At 41.1% G+C, this 21,861-nt stretch overlaps 1 protein-coding gene across 1 annotated transcript; it reads right to left on the bottom strand.

Moving 5' to 3' along the window:
* Nucleotides 1-820: 820 nt before the first annotated feature.
* Nucleotides 821-20,161, bottom strand: LOC144942213 (protein HID1-like). The gene is made up of 19 exons (XM_078868996.1): nucleotides 20,012-20,161; nucleotides 19,097-19,276; nucleotides 17,699-17,815; nucleotides 17,039-17,145; nucleotides 16,254-16,367; nucleotides 15,442-15,676; nucleotides 14,252-14,308; nucleotides 13,024-13,164; nucleotides 12,525-12,615; nucleotides 11,643-11,794; nucleotides 11,227-11,305; nucleotides 10,212-10,376; nucleotides 9,408-9,529; nucleotides 8,085-8,178; nucleotides 5,992-6,035; nucleotides 4,969-5,034; nucleotides 3,315-3,406; nucleotides 1,796-1,954; nucleotides 821-881 (listed from the first exon to the last, which is right to left on the bottom strand). Exons 1-19 carry the CDS (start codon nucleotides 20,159-20,161, stop codon nucleotides 821-823), a joined length of 2,226 nt encoding a protein of 741 aa, XP_078725122.1.
* Nucleotides 20,162-21,861: the final 1,700 nt, after the last annotated feature.

A 21,861-nucleotide genomic window follows, 5' to 3' on the forward strand; every position in this document is an offset into this window, starting at 1 on the left:
GCATCATTAAAGCTGTGGTGCAATGCTAGGATTTACCAATTCTGGCTTTAACTATACGTATATAAAATGTAATATGAAAACCTACATTCATAGAGTTTGCTGATTTCTTAAATGATTTCCTGAAGTGCACCAATTAGTCCTAGCTTGCGTTGGCATTGTAATCGTTTTGGTGCTGATTTGTTATGAGTGCTGCTGATAACGGAACTGATGGGTGGAATGGGGAAGGCTGCATAATAGAACATGGAAAGTTACTTTCGTTAAATAATTTTCTACAAGTGGTGTGGTAGGTTAGTGAGGCCTTTATTCAGGAATAGATTCACCATAGCCGATGATGATGAAGGGTGCTGAACACATTCTGTGCACAAATAATGAGAATACGGTAGTTGACATTAGCAGCACAATCAAGGTGGGCGACTGCAAAAAAACATTTTGCAACTGTATTTGGAAGAGAACACAAGTTAAATCCTTGCACATTAATGCACCAACCTCTCTACTTATTATGGTAATAAAATACAGTTGTTCCAGGTTACCAACAGACATTTCATTTCACTTTGTCTAAAAGTATATCACCTACCATATACTTATCAATAAATTGGAGAAATACAGTCGGTGTCTACAAGTGCAACGACCATGACTGAATTAAAAAAACATCCAAGTTTTATTCTGTGCTCATATGCCCAGCGCGATAAATATCAACTAAACCTATTTTGAAACACAATGCAATCATCTGCCACAGGCACAAATTGGAAGTCCACACTGAGACATCCGAACAATGAGTTGGAGCCCCAGTCGACCGAGGCTGCTCTGCTCGGTGTCGCCTTCACACGTTCTCCTTGAACATCTTTATCTTCGAGTCAAGCCAGATGGGTGGGTCTATGTTCCTGCAATGAAAAGCCATTACCTTACATCATCAGTTACGGCAACCTCGAGGGGTGCTTGAAAAGGCTAGGCATGGAAGAAGTGGTGGTTGAAGGGTGCATGTTCAGTTGAAAGTTATATTTTAAGAATATCCACATTTTCTATGAATATAAATTTTTTCTAGGCGTTTAAAATTATCTTCACTTGTTCTAAGCAGTACCTAAAGTACATTACTTAATATTTACCGCATGTTTTTACAACAAGTTCTAGTTGCTTGAGTTACAAAAGAGAAATAAGTTCAGAGAAATGCTCATCATTGTATATGCAAATATGTCTAACATGTAAATGTTCAAACATGAATGAGATAATTACGTTATGGGTTTTTTTGTTCATACACATACAATGTTTAGATGGAAAAATACACGCATACCATACCTAAACATACAATATTGTGTAAAGTTGTCCATATTATATACAGGGGTGTAAATTGTGGCATAAAATTGTTCTGTGATGTTTCGACCTACATTGTAATCTTATACAATGAAATCAACGAATACTGAGAACGACTCCGGCTATTAACTCCAAACCACGCAGCATATTTATGCTGCGTGGTCTGGGTGGGGAGGGGCTGGGTGGGGAATGTGGGGAGGGGCTGGGTGGGGAGGGTGGGGAGGGGCTGGGTGCGGAGGGTGGGGCTGGGTGGGGGGTGGGAGGGGTGGGGCTGGGAGGGGCTGGTCACCCCGTGGTGCCCTTATAAAACTCAACGTTTAACCTACTCACGCCGGCTTGTGCCCGCCCTCACAGTCGGGCATATTTGCGGAATACACCACGCCGCCGTTGACCCTGGCCATTGACCGAGCAACCAACCCAACGTTCCTACCAGCTCCCTCCGCAGGAATGTGTTTAAATGCCATCCGTGTATAAGCAGAGTGAACACCTGTCACAGACGACACTCCAGAAGTAGGTACTGAACCAACGAGCAGTGTCCTTGTTGGGCTGACACCGATGGGTTATGATGCGGTGAGGCACGGGCAGCAGCCCAACCATGCTTCCCTGCTTCAGATAACGAAGAATCTGTGTTTCATCCTCCAGCCCCCTAACGCGTAGATGTCGATCCACGTGGACAGGTGCACGATCACACGTACAAAAAAAATACAGTGGCACACACACGGACAAGTTACACGCCACGAATCGTAAAAATATTAGTCATGGCTTCCAGAGTATTTTGTTCGACTAAACTATTTTATTATTTTACCAGGTAAGGCCCACTGAGCTATAAATCTCTTTTTCAGAAGTGGCCTGGCCACAAATTATAGTCCAATTAAGTGGCTTATCACGTTGAAATTTAAAGCACGATTGTGTTTATTTCATTTAATATATGTTTATGGTAATTGTTTAAAGTACCATCTCGTGAAACGACAATTGAAATGCGCTGCTGAAGATGTGAAGGGCGTACAGAGTGTGTGTGACCGTGAGGCTCGCGGCGCTCCGATGTGTGGTTCTTTCATATTTCTCCCATAATCGCTCTGTGCCAGTTTTGATTATTTCATATTGCTCTAAATTTCTTTAAAACTATCCCCAACTCTGCCTTTCGTAATTTTCTCTCTTGTTCTATCTTTATCTCTATGCTTTTATTATCTCTATCGTTCCCCTTTCTTATTCCAATATAGAGTAAAACCTTGATTGCGAGTAACTTGGTCTGCGAGTGTTTTGCAAGACAAGAAAATGTTTTAAATAAATATTAATTTGATAAACGAGCGAGGTCTTGCAATACGAGTAGTACGTGTATACGCTTTGTCTGCCGAGCGTCACGTGATCACAACTGATATACGAGTGGTTTGATATACGAGTGCTTTGGATTACAAACACGTTTCTGAAACGAATTATGCTCGCAATCCAAGGTTTTGCTGTAGTGGCAGCTTTACTGTAGTTCCCTTCACCCATTTCTCTTGTTTTATTTTCTTTATTTGTTTAGCTACCTTTTTCTGTCACGATCTCTGCCCGGTTTAAATTTCAAACAACATGCGACAATGCATAATAACACGCAGCCTTTGTGCATATGGAAAAAAAGAGTGCATTCTGGTCCCATTGTCTTTGGTCACCATCAAAATAAATTTGAGCAAATGTAGCATACGGACAGTAGCAGTGATACACAACTTTGGATCGGTTTCATCCTTGTTTTTCGGTTTATTATAAGTTAAAATACTTGATAAATCCAGTATCCAATATACCAATATTACTGTACGGCAAAAAAATTATATTTGTTGCCCTCATGTAAAAATCCGATGACAACCTGATATTGTTCAATTAGATGATGAAGGCTGGTCAGACAACCACTCCGTTCACCACAACCACGAATGAGCATAAGCTGTGTTAACAAAAGAGACCACTTGTACGTATGAAATGTGTACTCTGCGAAAGAAGTTCAACGTACATATGCGTGCTTCTCATCTTACCTCTTAAGGCACAGCATTTTCACTTGAGGGACCAACACATGCAGCAACTTCATTATCGTGTTCAGAGGCAATTTGGATTTCCACGAACTCACCTGTTTAAATAACACCGCATTAAATGTTTGATTACGTTAATATAATACGTATTTTAAACGTCAAATGTCTTAGTTATTGACAGCTTATACGTAAAATATATTACATTTTACGAATAAATTATGATATTCTAAACAGCTGTTGCACAAGGGAATATAGTGTCAATCATTGTGGTGGTGGTGGTGGAAGAGCAGATAGGACATGAAAATTTTGTTTATAATAGGTCAACTTTTTTTTTTAACGTGTTTATACTGTAAACAGCACATTAAGTGAATTTCACTGTTGTCAATGCACTCAGATTTTTTTCATTTATTGTACTTGTGTATTGTTTTATGATAACTTGTAAAAGAAGAATGCAATCAGGTATTTATTTGTACAATTTAAACGTTAATGTTGGTGCATTGAGTTCATCGTTTACATTTCATTGCGAAGTAAAAACAAGAACTTAACATTTGATAATGCGGCTATCAATTGAGTGGGACGTAACGTAAACTGTCAGCCCACGCAAGGGGTAGATGAATGGCATTAGAGGATTTTACTGGTAGGAACCTCCTGGTTACACCAGCCCACAGGGGAGTATTGTGTCCGTCCGTCCGTCATGCAAGCAGGGGCTGGGTGGGGAGGGAGGGACTGGGTGGGGAGGGATGGGTGGGGAGGGTGGGGCTGGGTGTGGAGGGGAGGGGGGGGAGGGACTGGGTGGGGAGGGGCTGGGTGGGGAGGGTGGGGCTGGGTGTGGAGGGGAGGGTGTGGAGGGGCTGGGTGGGGAGGGTGGGGAGGGGCTGGGTGGGGAGGGAGGGACTGGGTGGGGAGGGGTGGGTGGGGAGGGGCTGGGTGGGGAGGGTGGGGCTGGGTGTGGAGGGGAGGGTGTGGAGGGGCTGGGTGGGTAGGGGCAGGGAGGGGCTGGGTGGGGAGGGTGTGGGGGGTGGGAGGGAGGGGTGGGGCTGGGTGGTGAAAAATCCACGCGACCACGGGGACAACACGCAAACTCCAAATATACGGGCATTTAGGAATGGATGTCAGTTGAACAGCTGCATTCATGCAAACTGGTGTCCACTTGGCAAATTCATTTATTTTCTATCTATAGCTCAAATTTAAGACAATCTCAACAAGAAAACTCAACCATTTTTTTCTTATTTTATCAGGTAAGGCCCACTTAGTTATATAGCTCTCTTTCAGAAGTGACTTGGCCACAAATGATAGCTCAACGAAGTGGATTATCATCTGGAAATGTATAGCAGCCAAATAATCTTAAACGTACGTTGATTCTAAATGTGGAGGGAAAAACCAGAGGACCTGGAGAAAAATCCACGCGACCACAAGAAGAACACGCAAACGCCAAATATACAAGCGCCAAGGGTCGGGATCGAACCCACGACATCCTTCATACCAGGCGAGGTATTTAACATCTCGCCACAAGACATCTGGACAACCCTGTACATGTAACTGACGTTTAGTTATAGAATGCATCCATATCCACGTAACCTATTGCAACCCAAAATAAAATTTGTATGCATGGAACTTTTACACTTTTATTAATGTTGCCTTTATTGGCTGGGGTACGTACCCACTTGGGCGTGGGTTTCCAGGATGTGCTCTCGAGGCAGTCGGGTGTCCCACTAAATTTGCTCTCCTGCAGGGTGCAATATGACACACGTGTATAAAGTCAGTCTCCCTATTTAAAAAACATTTCCGGCCTTCGGCCCGGAAAGTTACAAAATTTGCACATGAACGACGCATTCCCGCAAGCACCCGATGCTCCGTTCTGTAGCCGTGTGGTGTGAACCTTTGCGTGGGCCAATCGTTAAGTCTGTTACTAAATAACAATGTTTCTAGTTTTGGATAGCGTCGTTCCCCCACACCTCCGATGAGCACGGTTGGCTACGTACGGCTCGAAAGAAGTACAACGTTCATACGTGCAAATTGCACCTCGCAATCGCTGAGGTACTACAGACAAGCTGGAAGGTAGCCAGCCAGTGAGCTGGAGCCAACAATTTCCCGAGCTCTGCCGTTCTCTATATATCATAATGTTTTCAGCCAATTAATGTTTATGCGTGGGAGAAAACTCGACCACCTGATGAAAACCCACGCGTGTGTGGGGGGCAGCACTCCCATAAAGAGGGAATGATATTAACCTGCACTTTTCTATACCGTCTTCTCCTGGCAAGCCACGTTATGGCACCTCGACGCTGGGGAAGGAAGTTGAGTAACATTTGTGCGATCCACCAACCCTCCCCCGCCTCCACAGTGTGCCACCACCCGCCGCTTGATTTCATTATCGACGCTTTTGGGCTCAATTGACAATTGAATCCACGTTTCTATGGTGGCAGCTACTATCTGTATGTTGAACTTCTTTCGCACCGTACGTCGCCAACCTTGCTAGTCGTACGTGCAGGGGAAGGACAACAAACTAAACACACTGTTGACTTCCAACAAAGTTTGTTTTAAGGAGTATGGCATGAATTGACCCCCGACACACACATCACCACTTATTGAACAATGATTCTGTATAGAATTTAACTTTTTAAAGCATTACATTTAACCCAAACAAGTTTGCTTCACATTGGGAAGGACGCACACAAACACTCACCTCTGTGGCCCCATCACCTGGGCCACTGCTCTCTGATCTTGCACCTTCACACAATTCCAGACAAATCAGCGTCCAGTTTGAAAGCATACATTGTTGTAACTTGCATTCACAACCAGTAATAGCACCAATAATAAACTCGAAAAAATATTTTTTTATTTTACCAGGTAAGGCCCACTGAGCTATGTAGCTCTTTTTCAGAAGCGACTTTGTCACAAAGTGGCTCATCGTGTCAAAATATATATCAGTCAAATGCTCAAAAAGCACGTTTCTAAATGTGGAGGGAAAAACCGGAGGCCCTGGAGAAAAATCCACGCGACCACAGGGAGAACATGCAAACTCCAGATATACAGGCGTCAGGGTCGGGATCGAAATCACTACCTCCTGTATACCATGCGAGGTAGTTAACATCTCGCCATCGTGGCGCCCCTAATGCATCCTGTGAGTGTATTATTAGTTGTACTCGTTAAATATCGGCACAAACACTACACCACACACTTCCTGGCCTACTTTACTCAAGGTCCTTAACCTGTTCACAGTTATGCATTTTTCATCCTGCAGCCAGCCACTAATTCTGTAAACTTGGTCAGTAATATTTTTTGGTAAAAATGTTTAGAATGCATGGGACATTCTATTATATTAAGTATTAATATAGCGCCCTTTCCAGGACGATCTTTGTGCCTAAATATTGCTTTAGGACCAAATATCCTAAAGCCATATTTTTCTTTAACAGATGTTACCACTTGATGGCATCAGACACATCATAACCTACATTTTTCTTCTTCTTGGTTCTTTCGGTAAAGTCACGTAGAAGGGAAGTGGCCGAAACGTCGTGAGAATTATTTTATTATGTTTTATTTGTATTATTTTATTACTTCCCTTCTACGTGACTTTACCGAAAGAACCAAGAAGATGAATCCCTGCAGTCACGAAAGCTTTAAATCGAAATTTAACCTACATTTTGTCACGTGAAATTTCAAGACAAGGGCATCATCACCCAACTGAAAATAGCGGAGACAGGACCAGCTGTAAAAGGGTGAGAACACTGCATAATAAACACTATCCAGGCAAACCTCGTCGAGTTGCACTCACACAAGGGGCCTTTTTGCGAATACTATAGTAATCATTAAACAAATGATATGATGATTATTCTGCATTGTCAGTGGTGCACAAGCAAGATTAACAAAAAAAACTCAGCACACTGGTCAACAACACTGCCTTAAAGGTAAACATATATATAATTGGTGATTTTCGATTGAAATTTTTCGTGACTGCAGGGATTCATCTTCTTGGTTTTTTCGGTAAAGTTACGTAGCATTGAAATAATAAAATAATAAAAATAAAACATAATAAAATAATTCTCACGACGTTTCGGCCACAACGTAAGTAGCCATCCTCAGGTGGAGAACAGGTCTGTCTGTCTATCTGTCTCCTCGACAGAGTCTGTCTGTCTGTCTCCTCGACAGACCTGTTCTCCACCTGAGGACGGCTACTTGTGTTGTGGCCGAAACGTCGTGAGAATTATTTTATTATGTTTTATTTTTATTATTTTATTATTTCAATTCTACGTGACTTTACCGAAAAAACCAAGAAGATAATTGGTGACATTTCGAGAAATGTGCTATGAAAAAGGACCATTTTAAAAAAATCACCAAGTATATATATTTGTTCTTTTAAGGCAGTGTTGACGAGTGTCGAGTAAGATGATCACTTACATATTTAAATTGCGAGAAGTTCAAAAGGTTTATGAGGTGTGTGCAAGTTCCGGGAGAAAACTGTGACGGAAGGATACAGTACACCGCTATTGTTGAGCATCACACCGATTCGATAGACTTCCACCGACCTGTATTCATGACTGATATTGGACCTCTGGAGCAGTGTTGCTTCATTCCACAGACATGCTTCACTCCACAGATATACTAGAATGTATCATGATTATTAATGCACTTTATTTAAAGAGGCTCTCTTGAGCAGCAAGCATTCTGCATTGAAATTGTTTGACCAGTTCCTTTATTGAGTGTTTGGCATGTGGGAGAAAAGCCCACAGATATGAAATCCTAACTTAAAGAAGTCAGCAACCGGTACAATTTCGGCACCTTGAACCGTTCTGAGCCTTGTTCCAAGTTGTCCGTGAAAGATGGGTTGCAGTGCCTCTGGAGAATCAGTCACGCTCATAGACGGCTGTTTGTCCTGTCAATGAACAAACATTCCCATCAAAACCAAGTGCCACTGCTTCCTGCTCTATATTTTATACATGTACATCATCATCACCATCCATGGGCAGAAAGCCTGTAGGTTCCCACTGCACATTTCCTGTCTTGTGCCAATATGCTCAAGTAGTGCCACATCTTTCTGGCACCAATCTCTTATCGTCGTCGTCAAGCTATTTTCTTCCTCTCTTTCCGGTTCCTTCCATTCTTCTGAACAACACACTTCTTTCCTGTAATTATCCATCCTACATACGTGTCCAAATAGTGCCAGTTTCCTTCTCGTCACTGCCGACATCATCGGGAATTCTTCGATGTGCAACCTTTTTCTTATACACACTAAAACTTAAGCTCAATAAATATTATATTCTTGGTTCTTTCGGTAAAGTCACGTAGAAGGGAAATAATAAAATAATATTAATATAAAACAATAAAAATTCTCACGACGTTTTGACTGCAACACAAGCAATCATCATCAGGTGTGAAATCCACAGCAAGAAAATTTTCTTTTTTTATATTTATATTATTTTATTATTTCCCTCCTACGTGACTTTGCCGAAAGAACCAAGAATATGAATCCCTGCAGTCACGAAAGCTTTAAATCAAATTTCAATAAATATTGTAACGAAGAGAGCCTCACAGCAACTGGACTCGCAACCTATACACATTATGCATGCGGAATGTGCAAGTACGTGTTTATTTTTTTCACTTAAGATTTTTCCAATGCATAAAAGCACAGGTGAGCTGCACAGAGCAAGCATTACAGGTCACTAGTGAGCACAGTCCTTACTAGGGCTTATACTTCAAATACCAATCCATTAAAAAGTGGGAAAATCTCACAAAATAATTAATTGTCTGTAAGTGTATTTCGATTTAAAGCTTTCGTGACTGCAGGGATTCATCTTCAACCAAGAAGATGTAAGTGTATTGTTATCACATCTTAAATACCATTCTACATTTATCCAAACAAATTATCGACGAGTCTCCAGTAAATGACCCTCTTTGTGTACATTTTGTCACCATTATTAAGTACATATAATGTTTTGCTTCACAATTTGTGAAACAGCTTTACATCTTTACCCTTTGGTTCCTTTAAATATACATACACACTGCAGATCGATTCATATTAAGATCGTTGAACTGCACTCCAGTGTAGTTCACAACAGACACGCCCTCAATTGAGCTAGCAAGTGAGTTGATTACTCCTCTTACCCCACGAGGAGCTTCAGTCTTTCTCGTGGTTTTCTCAATGAAGTCTTTGTCCACAGGTAGGTTGGCGAGGTGGTTGAAGACGGACCTCTTGCACAGAATTGCATACACAAGGTGGCAATTGCCTGCACAAACCACGTTATGACAATTAAGTGATCATCGCAGGGGCGGTTTCTTCATTAGGGCGATTGGGCGACGCACCACCAATGTCATTCAACCACAGAGTCACGCTAGCCGTCACTGTGCCTCTGGATATAGTCCAATCAGCGTCATGTCACGTTCTGTGGAGTACCGCCTCTTTTTGGGCGATTTCACTCCGGCTGAGAATCGCCCCGAGTGGCCCCATAGACTTACATTCAAAGATGTTTTTTTCGAACGGGGGGGGGGCGCTGCAATGCATTCTCTATGGCTTCCGGGAGGGCTCGCACTAACGTGCTTACGTCATCATACGTGCTTACGTCATCAAACGTAAGCACGTTTCATCCAACAATATAATTTGTCGCCACCTAGTGGAATCTTTAATAAAAGAAACTTGAGTGGTTTGTTTTAATAGTGAGTATAGAAACAAACAAGATGTATTGTAAGAGTCACTTTATTTTTCATTAATATTAAAGAAGTGAAGTTGCCTTTACATGCTTAAGCTGTTAATTTATCCATTGCATGGGTGGACCTTATCCTTATCAATCATCCAGACATTTGCCCCCCCTGAGAGATTTAGCAGGAGCCGCCACTGGATCATCGTTACCTTATGTTAGCAAGTGTTAAAGCATCACATAATGCCACTTATTTCCATCTGCAGCCACTCACCATTAAACTGGTATTGTATGACATTGTTGAAAACCTCCAGGAGCAAGCGAAGAAGCTTGGGGTTGTGTGGTGAAGAGAAAAGGAAATGCGGTGAAGAGAAAACCTCCAGCAACTGCACAAGTTTGGTGGCAGAGACCATGGACGTGCTTTTCAGAAAGGGGGACACTAAAGACACACACATTACACACAATGCACACAGATTAGGAATGACATTACCACTTCTCAACCATTCATAACATGGAAAAATGCAGTTGCAGGAATCAATAATAAACGAAACTAAAAACAATTTATCTATTTAACCAGGTAAGGCTCACTGAGAGAAAATAGCTATTTTTTAGAAGCGACCTGGCCACAAATGATAATTCAACGAAGTGGCTTATCATGCGGAAATTTATAGCAGCCAAATACTCTGAACGCATATTTCTAAATGTGGAGAGAAAACCCGTAGGACCCGGAGACAAATCTACGTGACCACGGGGAGAATATTCAAACCCCAAATATGCAGGTGTCAGGGTCGGAATAAAATCCACGACCTCCTGCATACCACGTGAGGTGGGTAACATCTTGTCACCACAGTGCCCATAAAACTGCACTTCTAGCACAGATGTGTAATGTCAAAGGGTCCCAATTCATGTTGGTAAATGCCTCTTTCTGTCCCATTTTTCTAGAAACGTACCAATGTTTCCATCACCAACAATTGAGAAAGTGTCCCCTTCGGCAATGTGTGTTAGTTCAATGAATGCAGTCAATAAAGCTGTGACCCAATTGCTGAGAATTCTCAAGCACGGCCCTCCTAAAAAAACAGTCTTAAGGATTCCCAAAGAACTGCTCTGTAGGATAATTGTTGAAACAATCATGCATTTAGCATAATGGGGAAGTATCTGCCTTTTTTAGTTGTACTGTACTGCATTAGCCACCCCGTAACCCTTGACCAGAGCCCCTTTTAGTCACCACGTAATCATGTTGCCCTGCTCCCACAAATACAAACAAAACATATATGAGCATGGTTACCTACCATTAGCAACAATGGTCATGAGGCAGTCAAACAGATTCTGCAACTTCTGTTGGCTTCTTGTAATCATTTGGTGAAACACCTGTGCAGAAACCATGTGCATCACAGTTAACATTATCTTCAACACACGAGAAAGAATGCTAAAATGATTAGTGTCACGTCATTTTCGTATCAAGAGGCATTCTGGTAAATGGTGTACTGGTGTTTTTAGGTTGTGAATTGGCTACTTATTGCCTCGCCCAATAGATATGTCGTCTATCTTGGGGCACTTCACATGTTTACATTACATTTCTAGGTATACTAGATTTGTGACTTTACCAAAAGAACCAAAGAGTAATTCCTGCAGTCACGAAAGCTCCAAATTAAATCATGTGGTTTGGTCTCCACGCATAATCCTCCTGCACTGGGTGAAAACTCACAATGATGAGGAGGTCGGCGTGTGTGCCGTTGAACACCCGGATGCCCAAGGGCACACGGATGGACAAAGAATTGTTGAGATGAATCCCAAAGTTCCTTTCTCCGCTCAGCATGAGCAGAATAAACACGCCGATGGAGAGTAGCCCCATTTGAGCTGTCAGTGTAAAAACAAAGGCAAAGATAAATATTCCCCATATAGCCTTAACAGACTGTTGCAGTAAGTGCTGTTAGCGAGCACCTAATGAAGGCCGGCATGACACACCAGGGAGTGGGTGGCCAGCATCACGCCCGGCTGGCTTTGTCTCTCGAGTAGCGATGTTTAGACACTGCACCAGGTACTCATTTGAGGCTGAGTTGACCTAGCGGACGCCCAGGATTGGTTCAGATATTTGTCACTGATGTTGGTCGTGAGCGGGATATTGAACTCGTATCGCCAGGTTCGTAGCGCAGTGCGCCAACCACAACACTACCGCTCACCCCCAGTGTATAAACACAATACCATACACCATCGTAGCATCACAACAACAAACAAGATCCACATATTACAGTGGGACTCCTCTTATCCATTATCTGTGGGCCTTGGTAATATCCATGTAAGCCCACACTGTAATAAGACATTTTAATAATGTAAACGCATTGTAACATTTCCCGTTTGTGATTTCCTTACATTTTCATTCCTCATTTGGGCACTTTGATTGTATGTTTGTATTTTGTATGACGATTATCATGATGAGCGATAGAGCAGGATTCCGTAAAATAAGCACATTTTAAACGTAGTATAAGTAGCCAATGATTGGATCGAGGAGGTTATAACATCCGCTACTTTTATCTGAAGACTTAACCTGGAACACAGAGCTGGATTTGTATATAAGCTAGTGACTTACAATCATCATCTCTTGCATCATTCAGGTAATAAAGGATGGGAACAACAATTCCCAGCATGTCATTTGTCTTCAAAACAAAGGACAAGAAATTCTACAACAAGAACAAAACCAAAATAACGTTTTAATTTGATTACATGTAAAACATATCAATACAGCTCTAAAAAGTTATTTCATTTTATTGTCCAAATGACAAAGTAGTGTAATGCAAAAGTGGTACTAATTCAAGAATGAAGAGGTTGACTTTTTAGCATTTGTTCCAAGTTTTAAGCACATTATTACGTTAATAAAAAAAATTCGGTTTCATATTGTTAAATTCAAACAGGTAGGAACATATTTATGCAGTTGCACTCAAGTGCACACTTTTCTTGTAACTATTTTGCCATGAGAGTTCATTGGTGTAAACATCAAACAAACCTTTCAGTGGCACGAGGGAACTTAAATAGACAAAGGCCTTCACTTCAATCTTATACTGACTGTATTGGAATTAGCAAATTCTTGCCTTGTTTTGTTGACAAAGGATCCAGAATAACACGAGCAGCTCCTGATGGAAGTGAACGCGCTTCGTGGAGTATGGCAGGTAGGTCTGCTGCAGAGGGTTGTTGAGCAGACGGACCAGGCCACTCAGGATGAATTGAAAGTCCTAATTAGTCCAAGAAAAAAATCGGGATTTTTCTTTTATATCACAAAATGTTTATTTTGATAGAATTACACGAGAGTTTATTTCCCCCTTTGCTGATATAATTATTCATCGCAAAAATGTGAGCACAAAGGAATAGATTCATAGGAAAAAGTCTGTATCTCAACATATCATTTGCCATCGAACAAAGACGGTCACCGCATCGAGCGCTTTCAAATGCGCTTCTGCGGCCGTCTGGAACGCTCTTCCTTCAGATATTAGAAAATCACTGGAGCTATGCGCTTTTAAATCTCGATTGCAAACCCATTTCTTTAGAACTGCTTTTTGTGTTTAGTTTGTTGTCGTTACCCCGCACCTCCGATTAGCACGGTTGGCTATGTACGGTGCGAAAGAAGTTCAACATACATTCAAAAAATGAAATAGTTTTAATTCATCAGCCTATGGGTCACCAGGACCAATGTTCCACAGCAACAATGATGTTATCCATGATCCTCCATGATGGCACGTAATTATTTTTTCTACTAATCTTTCGTGTACGTGTGCTGATATCTCCATTACCAACTTTGGAGCAAATCATCACAGCTGCATGTTTCAGTTATATTGAAAACATTTACAAATACTGGAAACAGCTTCTCTCTCTCTCTACTGACAATACATGGTGACTTCCTGAGGTGGTAAAACGATATCAATAGTGTAATAATTTATGTATTTGGCAAATTAAATGACAGTACTGTACAGTAATGTGAAAATGCACCCATTTGAATTACAAAATTCACATTTATTGACCAGAATTAGAAATTGACAGCATTAAGTTCCGTCCTTTTAGGTGATACTAAAAAGTAAACAAATGGGTTCAGCTCTTTTAAACTTATTGCATATTCCTCTTCTCAAACACATGACATACTAACCATCTCTAACCTCCTTTTCTCCTGGCCGCATGTCTTAGTTCTTACGCTAGTTTCCTTCACCACTTCCATTCTGCTCTTAATATTCTATCCCGTCACCGAACATTCCTCACACTCTTCCTGGTACCTTTTCTTTTTTCCAAAGTATAGCATTCCCTTCTACAACCCCCACAAAACGCTCTCACCTCATCAGTATGAATCTTGGAGAGGTAGGTCACGAAGAGATTGCTGCCGTTCAAATGCTGTAAGACACGAAGATAATGTTGGAATGATAAGGGTGCACAATTGTATATTGTGAAGCTCTCTAATGCTGTTTTTCCTTGATGTAGCAGCTAATATTAGTTTGAATGTGTTTTATTTGAAATGTCTTTTTTAATCTGTAGAGAGAAACACGTACAATATTTGGGTTATTTTAAATGTAAAAGGACTCATCTCATCCTATTGGCCTCTTATCCCAGAGCATTTAAGTGATGCCCATGTCACACCGTAGGTGTGAAGTGTGACAAGATGAAGGATGTTAGAATGACGGGTCAATGTATCCTGGATTTGGAGGCTACATTTGCCGTTTATATCAATTATATAATTAAAATATTATTCAAATTAATGAGACTCAATGAGGTGAACCTCTACACAGATGAGTTCGTGAACCTACTTGCAGTAACTGATGTCTCTTAACAACCTTGCCACCCAACAGCTTTAATAATCACACAAATGTATGTGCCCTACAAACTAAATTTCAAAAGCGCTGGTATAATGGTGTGGGCTACCATTGTACTATACATGAACTAGGGTTGTTCAAAGTCAATCAGTAACCCGGTAACCATTTTCAGAATGAATAACGAGTTCTGAAAGCTGGGAACCGGCAATTAGATTCATGAATGCACCGATTAGCACAGGTGAATGTAAAAACCACATGGCGGCCTGAGTTATATTTGCCCACGTTTCTCAGCTCAAAGGTAAATGTGAAATCTTGCCCTTGCTTGCTTGTCCACGCCACTGCTGACAGGAATAGCCTCCACTAGAGGGACCTCTATGGGGAAATTTGGTTTCTTCTGAAATGTTTAGCAGACGCCTTGGAAATAGTTCAACATACCCACACTGGGTGCACAGAGGCGAAGGGATGAATAAGCATTCCACATTATTTCAACTGCCCCCCCCTGGAGATTGAAACTAAGTATCTAGCTAACCTTTACACAATGGCAGCTCCCTTAGTTTGTTGATAGACGTTTCTGCGTGTGTGGCAAACCGGTGACCGTTTTTTTTTTTACCATGCGATTACCCGTGATACTATTTTTTTTAACAACCCCTATATAATCCCATATCCACAAGCACAGAGACATGGCTCCTTTTATAACAGATGAGAGTAACGTGGTACCTGTTGTGTCCGTGACAGCTGTGGGTTCTCACTGTCACCGATGGAGAAGCCAAAGAAGGGAGAGCCAGGAAGGGAATGTTCCCCGTCCAATGCGGCAATCAGCACCTGGCAGGCCATCTCAACGAGTGGCTCACGGTGGTCGCGCACCAGCAGGTAATTGTACGGCACCCCGTAGCCCACAGGGTCGTAGGCAAACACCACGTTCAAGAGAGACGTGAACAAGGCCAGGGTGTGCCTGTGAACGCATGGACGTAGAGAGAGGAAACAGCGGAACTGAATTTATTACTCAAGAAAGAAAAGAACATGTCTTCTTGGTTCTTTCGGTAAAGTCACGTAGAAGGGAAATAATAAAATAATAAAAATTAAACATAATAAAATAATTCTCACGACGTTTTGGCCACAACGCAAGCAGCCGTCCTCAGGTGAGGACGGCTGCTTGCAGGTGAGGACGGCTGCTTGCGTTGTGGCTGAAACGTCGTGAGAATTATTTTATTATGTTTTATTTTTATTATTTTATTATTTCCCTTCTACGTGACTTTACCGAAAGAACCAAGAAGATGAATCCCTGCAGTCACGAAAGCTTTAAATCGAAAAAGAACATGTATTGGGATTTGATTAATTCTGAGAAACAAATCTGGTAAGACAAGGGAGGAATACGCACAAAAGTAATATGTTAACTAAATTAATGATACAGCAGCTAAATAAGCTCAATTATCACACGGTAACCGAATCAACTCTTAAGGAACTTCAGTTATTTACCTGACTGCAAATTATATTTACTATGATCACTCCTCAAATGGCCAAACACCTGCCTGTTCTCCTTTGAGCAGAAAAATTTCACCCAGGAATTGCAGCTCCGCGGGTCATTTTCAGATTCGTATATCACCTCGGAGAAGCACGTCAAAAGCAGCTTTAGTATTTCCAACCTGTCCATACAAAAGGAATAAAGAACATCTGCAAATTAGATATCACGGGTATTTAATAAAGTTAAAAAGATATTAAAACTAACCCTTCTGAAATTTCTGTACAGGCCAGAGACACAGATGCAACCATAATTCAAATTGATACCATAACGAGAACACAAAGTCATCTTGGATCTCATGCAAGAGTCATGGATTTTGACAAACATATGATATATATTGCATCTAAACATTGTTATGCTAGCACTACACCAGCATATACCATGTGATTATCTGTATACTCTACCTACATAACAAAATCCAACAATAATATTCGATTCAAACATTTGCATTACCTTAAAGACACACAGTGATACTCCTCTTATCCATGGTTAAGTTACCAATTACTCACTAGCCCTGGGTCAGCTTCAAGCTCGGGTCAAATATTGGCATGAAATTGTTGCCCCACAATTCCATCACTGCTATGTGATTTGTGTGATGGCTAACACCTAGATATAAAATTACGTAATCAGGTATAACATTAAAAATGACTTCATAAAAGCATGCAGGTGTGCCGATACACCTGCAATTCTGGGCTAAAATTCAGGCAGCTTGCCTGTCAAGAAAACACGTTTTCTCGTGTAGATTAGTGTCGTATAAATTATTAAAATGACAAAGGGAAAACTAAATTTGCTCACCTGTTCGTGTCGTGCACATAGCTCTGTGGTGGAGAGATATTGACTCCCACGCCTGCTTCCCAGATGAACTCACAGCTGTCAAGTGGCCAAGTATCCTCCGGTGTGTCCTGCCACACAAAAACCAAACGCCCTTCGAAGCTCTAGCTTGACTAAATATGAGGTTAGCTTGACTAACATAAAACTATATACATTTATTTTATTTTATCGTGTAAGGCCACGATACAGCTATTTTTTTAGAAGCGAGCTGACCACAAATGTTAACACAACAAAGTGGCTTATTATGTGGAAATTAATAGCAGTCAAATACTCTAAATGCATGTTTTGGAGAAAAATCCACGTGACCACGGGGAGAGAGACACGCAAACTCCAGATATACAAATGTCGACAGGGTCGGGATCAAACTCATAACCTCCTGTATACCAGGCAAGGTAGTTAACATCTCGCCACCATGGCACCCTATAATTAAGCTCCGATTATAATTATATAACCATCTGTCCTGCATATATCAATAGTTACTTTTGTCAAAATTGTCAATTAAATCAAACAAAATCTCCAAATAATTGTTTTAAACGTCATAATTTCTCTAACATTTTTTTAGATTTATGCACAACACAACTACGAATGCAGTGAATGGTGACGAGTCTTTTTCAGCGCCATTACGGGGCCAGGCTGTCTGTGTGGTGTCACGGTGAAGCCCGGACAGAAGAGCAACTCAGCGATGGCAAGCAGCAGGGTCTCAGCCAATGGGGACGTGACTTTGCTCGTGTCTTCCTCCACCTACATTTGTCAGACAATGCATTCAGTCATAAAGGATAGCACACATTAATAATTGTAGACTGCGCATAGCCCAGTTGAAGTTTACTTGATTATTTCCTGCCCTGAATCGACTTTCCCAGCAGCCGTAATTGACAACAGGGATTCCTAATTCTTGGTTCTTTCGGTAAAGTCACGTCGAAGGGTAATAATAAAATAATAAAAATATCAAACAATACAAATTCTCACGACGTTTCGACTGCAACACAAGCAATCATCATCAGGTGTGAAATCCACTTTTTTCAAATTTTCTTGCTGTGGATTTCACACATGATGTTGATTGCTTGTGTTGCAATCGAAACGTCGTGAGAATTTTTATTGTTTTATATATTTTTTATTTTATTATTTCCCTTCTACGTGACTTTACCGAAAGAACCAAGAATATTAATCCCTGCAGTCACGAAAGCTTTAAATACATTTTTACAGGCATTCTATCAATTTATTTGCACCAGTACAGTTAAGGCAAGTGGGGCATAATTGCATTTGTGCAGCAACCCAAAATTTAGGTTTGTACCAATGAAGCAGTGAATTTCAGCTGTAACCTTTGATGTTAACCCAAATTAAATGCCACACAATGCCAGCCAGTATAGAGTAACAATGTTAAGGATAAATCAGTTACATTAAGAACAGGCCTCATATACAGAGTCATGTCTAAAAATATAATATCAATTTTTTTCAGAATCTTTGCTATCACAGCTTGTACTTAACCATATTGTCCAACTTACTGTCACCACCAATATTAAATCTGTTCTAGTTTTGTAAAATATTGTTTTCACACTCAAATGAGCATGGGAAGCCCTTATCTCCAGTTTAAAGCTCTGAGCCAGTGGTGGATGCTGCACAGAAACAGTGGTGTCAGGGAATGCGTCAATACGTTGACCACTTTTACATTTCCTAACAAAGTGTCACGCTATTTAATGGCAGTGATCTCAGCCCATCATGACCCAGTTGGCGATAAACTAGTCGGGCCATCAGGCTTAATTTCATGGCTGCTATGGGCGATGGATACTTGAAACCCCCCAAACAGATTTTTGGTTCATCCGTGGAGATCTGCCACTGGTCTCAGAGGTATTACAGAAACCTCTCTGAGTATCTTACTTCTACTTCCCCGTTGCATTTGGCATCCACTGATCAATAAATTAATCTAACAAATACCGTAATAAAAAAAAAATCCCGCACCTCCGATTAGCACGGTTGGCTATGTACGGTGCGAAAGAAGTTCACCATACGTACGTACAATAAAACACAACTTAAATTTACGTTGTGGTGAGTAGGTGCATGGGCCCAGAAGAAATCCTTCCACTGTGCATCCTCGAACACAAACGGCAGGAGCCTTGTCAGCAGGCGGATGCAGCTCAACACCACCACTGGTTCCTGATCGTCCGTGCAGCCAGACTCTGCAGCCACTCGCAGTTTCTCCACAGCCTGTTCCACACAAATCCAAGGGTTCATCTTCGTAGAATAATAATAGAACGGGTGTTACGCATGTTGGAAGAAAATGCCTGATTTAAATTGACTCCACCAAGATGGAGCGATCCGAAAGGCTAACATGGACATCAGCATGTAAATAGTACTTTTACTAGGGGCAACTCTCAATTTAAAGCTTTCGTGACTGCAGGGATTCATTTTCTTGGTTATTTCGGTAAAGCCACGTAGAAGGGAAGTAATAAAACAATAAAAATAAAACATAATAAAAAAATATTTTTTAAAGTCACGTAGAAGGAAAGTATTATGTTTTATTTTTATTGTTTTATTACTTCCCTTCTAAGTGACTTTACCGAAAGAACCAAGAAGACAGGGGCAACTCGTTATTTTTTAAAGTGATCACCCACAAGATTTGACCACTGACTTGCATAGTGTCATTGCAGCAATATCCACAATTGAAGCACATATCAAATGCAAATATAATTTATTTCCTAACACAACAAAGAATAATCTATGGCAACAACTTTGGGGGAGACTATCATGCGGCATTAGATTGTCACTTTAAGATATTTTCTTGTTCATGTTTTTGTTTTCTGTTTGTTGCGGTTGCACCCGATTCAAGAGCCCGAATGGCTCACGAGGGCTACACCAAATAAATGAAACTGAAAAAAAAACTGAAACTGAAAACTGTTCACGGCCGACAACGATTCTGATGGCTTCTGAATTGCAGTTTGCCTTGTGGATGAGCGTGCTGAGGCCTGATGGGAGCTCGTCACGCAGGGCTCGCACGTCGCCCGCAGTCAAGCAGCGGAACGCGTCCTGCGCTGCGGCGTCGCTCTCACCCAGGAACGGCCTCCAAAATGCCTCGTCGCCCAGCTCTGCCATCTGCGTGCGCCAGGACACAAGAGGACACAGGGCAGTGGGGGGAGAGGGCATCCATTGAGTAGGTACGCACAAATCTGTCAAAACTTGACAGCTACCCCCCTCTCTCTCCCTGTACGCACGCGGATTTTTACACCCCCCCCCCACCCTGAATCCTATAGAACGGCCGATATTTACGGTAATCCACGCAGAAACGATCAGGGATTAATAATAATATTAACGTGTTCTTATTCTTGGTTCTTTCGGTAAAGTCACGTAGAAGGGAAATAATAAAATAATAAACATATAAAACTAAAAAAATTATCACGACGTTTCGACTGCAACACAAGCAATCATCATCAGGTGTGAAATCCACAGCAAGAAAATTAGAAAAAAGTGCTGTGGATTTCACAGCTGATGATGATTGCTTGTGTTGCAGTCGAAACGTCGTGAGAATTTTTATTGTTTTATGTTTTATTATTTTATTATTTCCCTTCTACGTGACTTTACCGAAAGAACCAAGAATATGAATCCCTGCAGTCACGAAAGCTTTAAATCAATATTAACTTGTTTAAGCAAACATAGTCCATCGCCGGACTATCTAACTAATTTGAAGGCCAATGTAGACAAATTATTTTCTAGGCTTCACCCCCCTCCCTCGTTTCCTATGCGTACGAACATTATCAGTAGACCCCCAATAGACAAGCTACACATTGGGGTTAACCACCCCTCCATGTGTACGTACTAAATGGATTAAGTTTCAGTTTCATTTATTAGATATAGCCATGTGAGCCATTCGGCTCTTGAATCGGGTGCAACCGCAACAAACAAAAACATGAACAAGAAAACATCTTACAGTGACTATGTGACTATGCGCAAACAGAAAAATCCAGAAAAAACTGCAAAGTCTGGATGGCCCCTGGGGTCGATAACGATCAGCCAGGCAACCGCAAGGCACCTGTTCGCTCAGGTGTTGTTGGTTTATCGGACTTTGAAATTGAAAAGTGATTGTGGAAATATCACCTGACCTATATTTGCAGAAACAAAATCACACTTCAGGGAAGCATGGCTCGTAGGCTAGATGGCTCGGGGTGTTGGGTACGCATGTTGAACTTATTTGGCACCGTATGTAAAACCAAACGTGTTCACAAGACTCTGGCAAAGAAAAACCCTTCGCTGTTAGCATGGACGCTGCAAGCTGCACCACCTTTATAGCACAACACCGATGTTAATTCTAGATTTGAAGCTTTCGTGACTGCAAGGATTCATACTCTTAGGTTTTTTCGGTAAAGTCACGTAGGTAAAAATAAATAATAAAATAATAGAAATAAAATTATACAAATAATAAAATTATAAATATAATAGAAATATAATAAAAATAATAGAAATAAAAATATTATTTTATTTCTATTATTTTAATTTTTTTACCTACGTGACTTTACCGAAAAAACCTAAGAGTACCGATGTTAATGATACATGAATTACAATGTACAACGAAGAATGCAATAATGAAAATATAATAAACTGTCAATATCGATCACGTGTACTGACTATTTGTGATCGACAACGTTACTCCGCTTTGCGTTATCTCCCTCACATGATCAGATAACCACATTAGCTGGGACACTGCACTTTGCTTCACGTTCCTCACACTGTCAGAATAAAAACATCAGAATTCGTAGTCATACTGGAGGAATCCGAAGAGCCACAGAGCTCTTTGTCGC

The sequence above is a fragment of the Lampetra fluviatilis genome, chromosome 1 (genome assembly GCF_964198595.1).
Source record: "Lampetra fluviatilis chromosome 1, kcLamFluv1.1, whole genome shotgun sequence".
Taxonomy (NCBI): Eukaryota; Metazoa; Chordata; class Hyperoartia; order Petromyzontiformes; family Petromyzontidae; genus Lampetra; species Lampetra fluviatilis.

Bases quoted from the DNA above. Each gene is read 5' to 3' on its own strand.
- LOC144942213 (XM_078868996.1), bottom strand. From the start codon at position 20,161: ATGGCAGAGCTGGGCGACGAGGCATTTTGGAGGCCGTTCCTGGGTGAG. The intron at 6,036-8,084 runs GTGCCGAAATTG...AATTGTGTGAAG, and splicing joins AAGGCTCAGAACGGTTCAAG to GTGCAAGATCAGAGAGCAGT. The intron at 3,407-4,968 runs GTACGTACCCCA...TTATTTAAACAG, and splicing joins GGAAACCCACGCCCAAGTGG to GTGAGTTCGTGGAAATCCAA.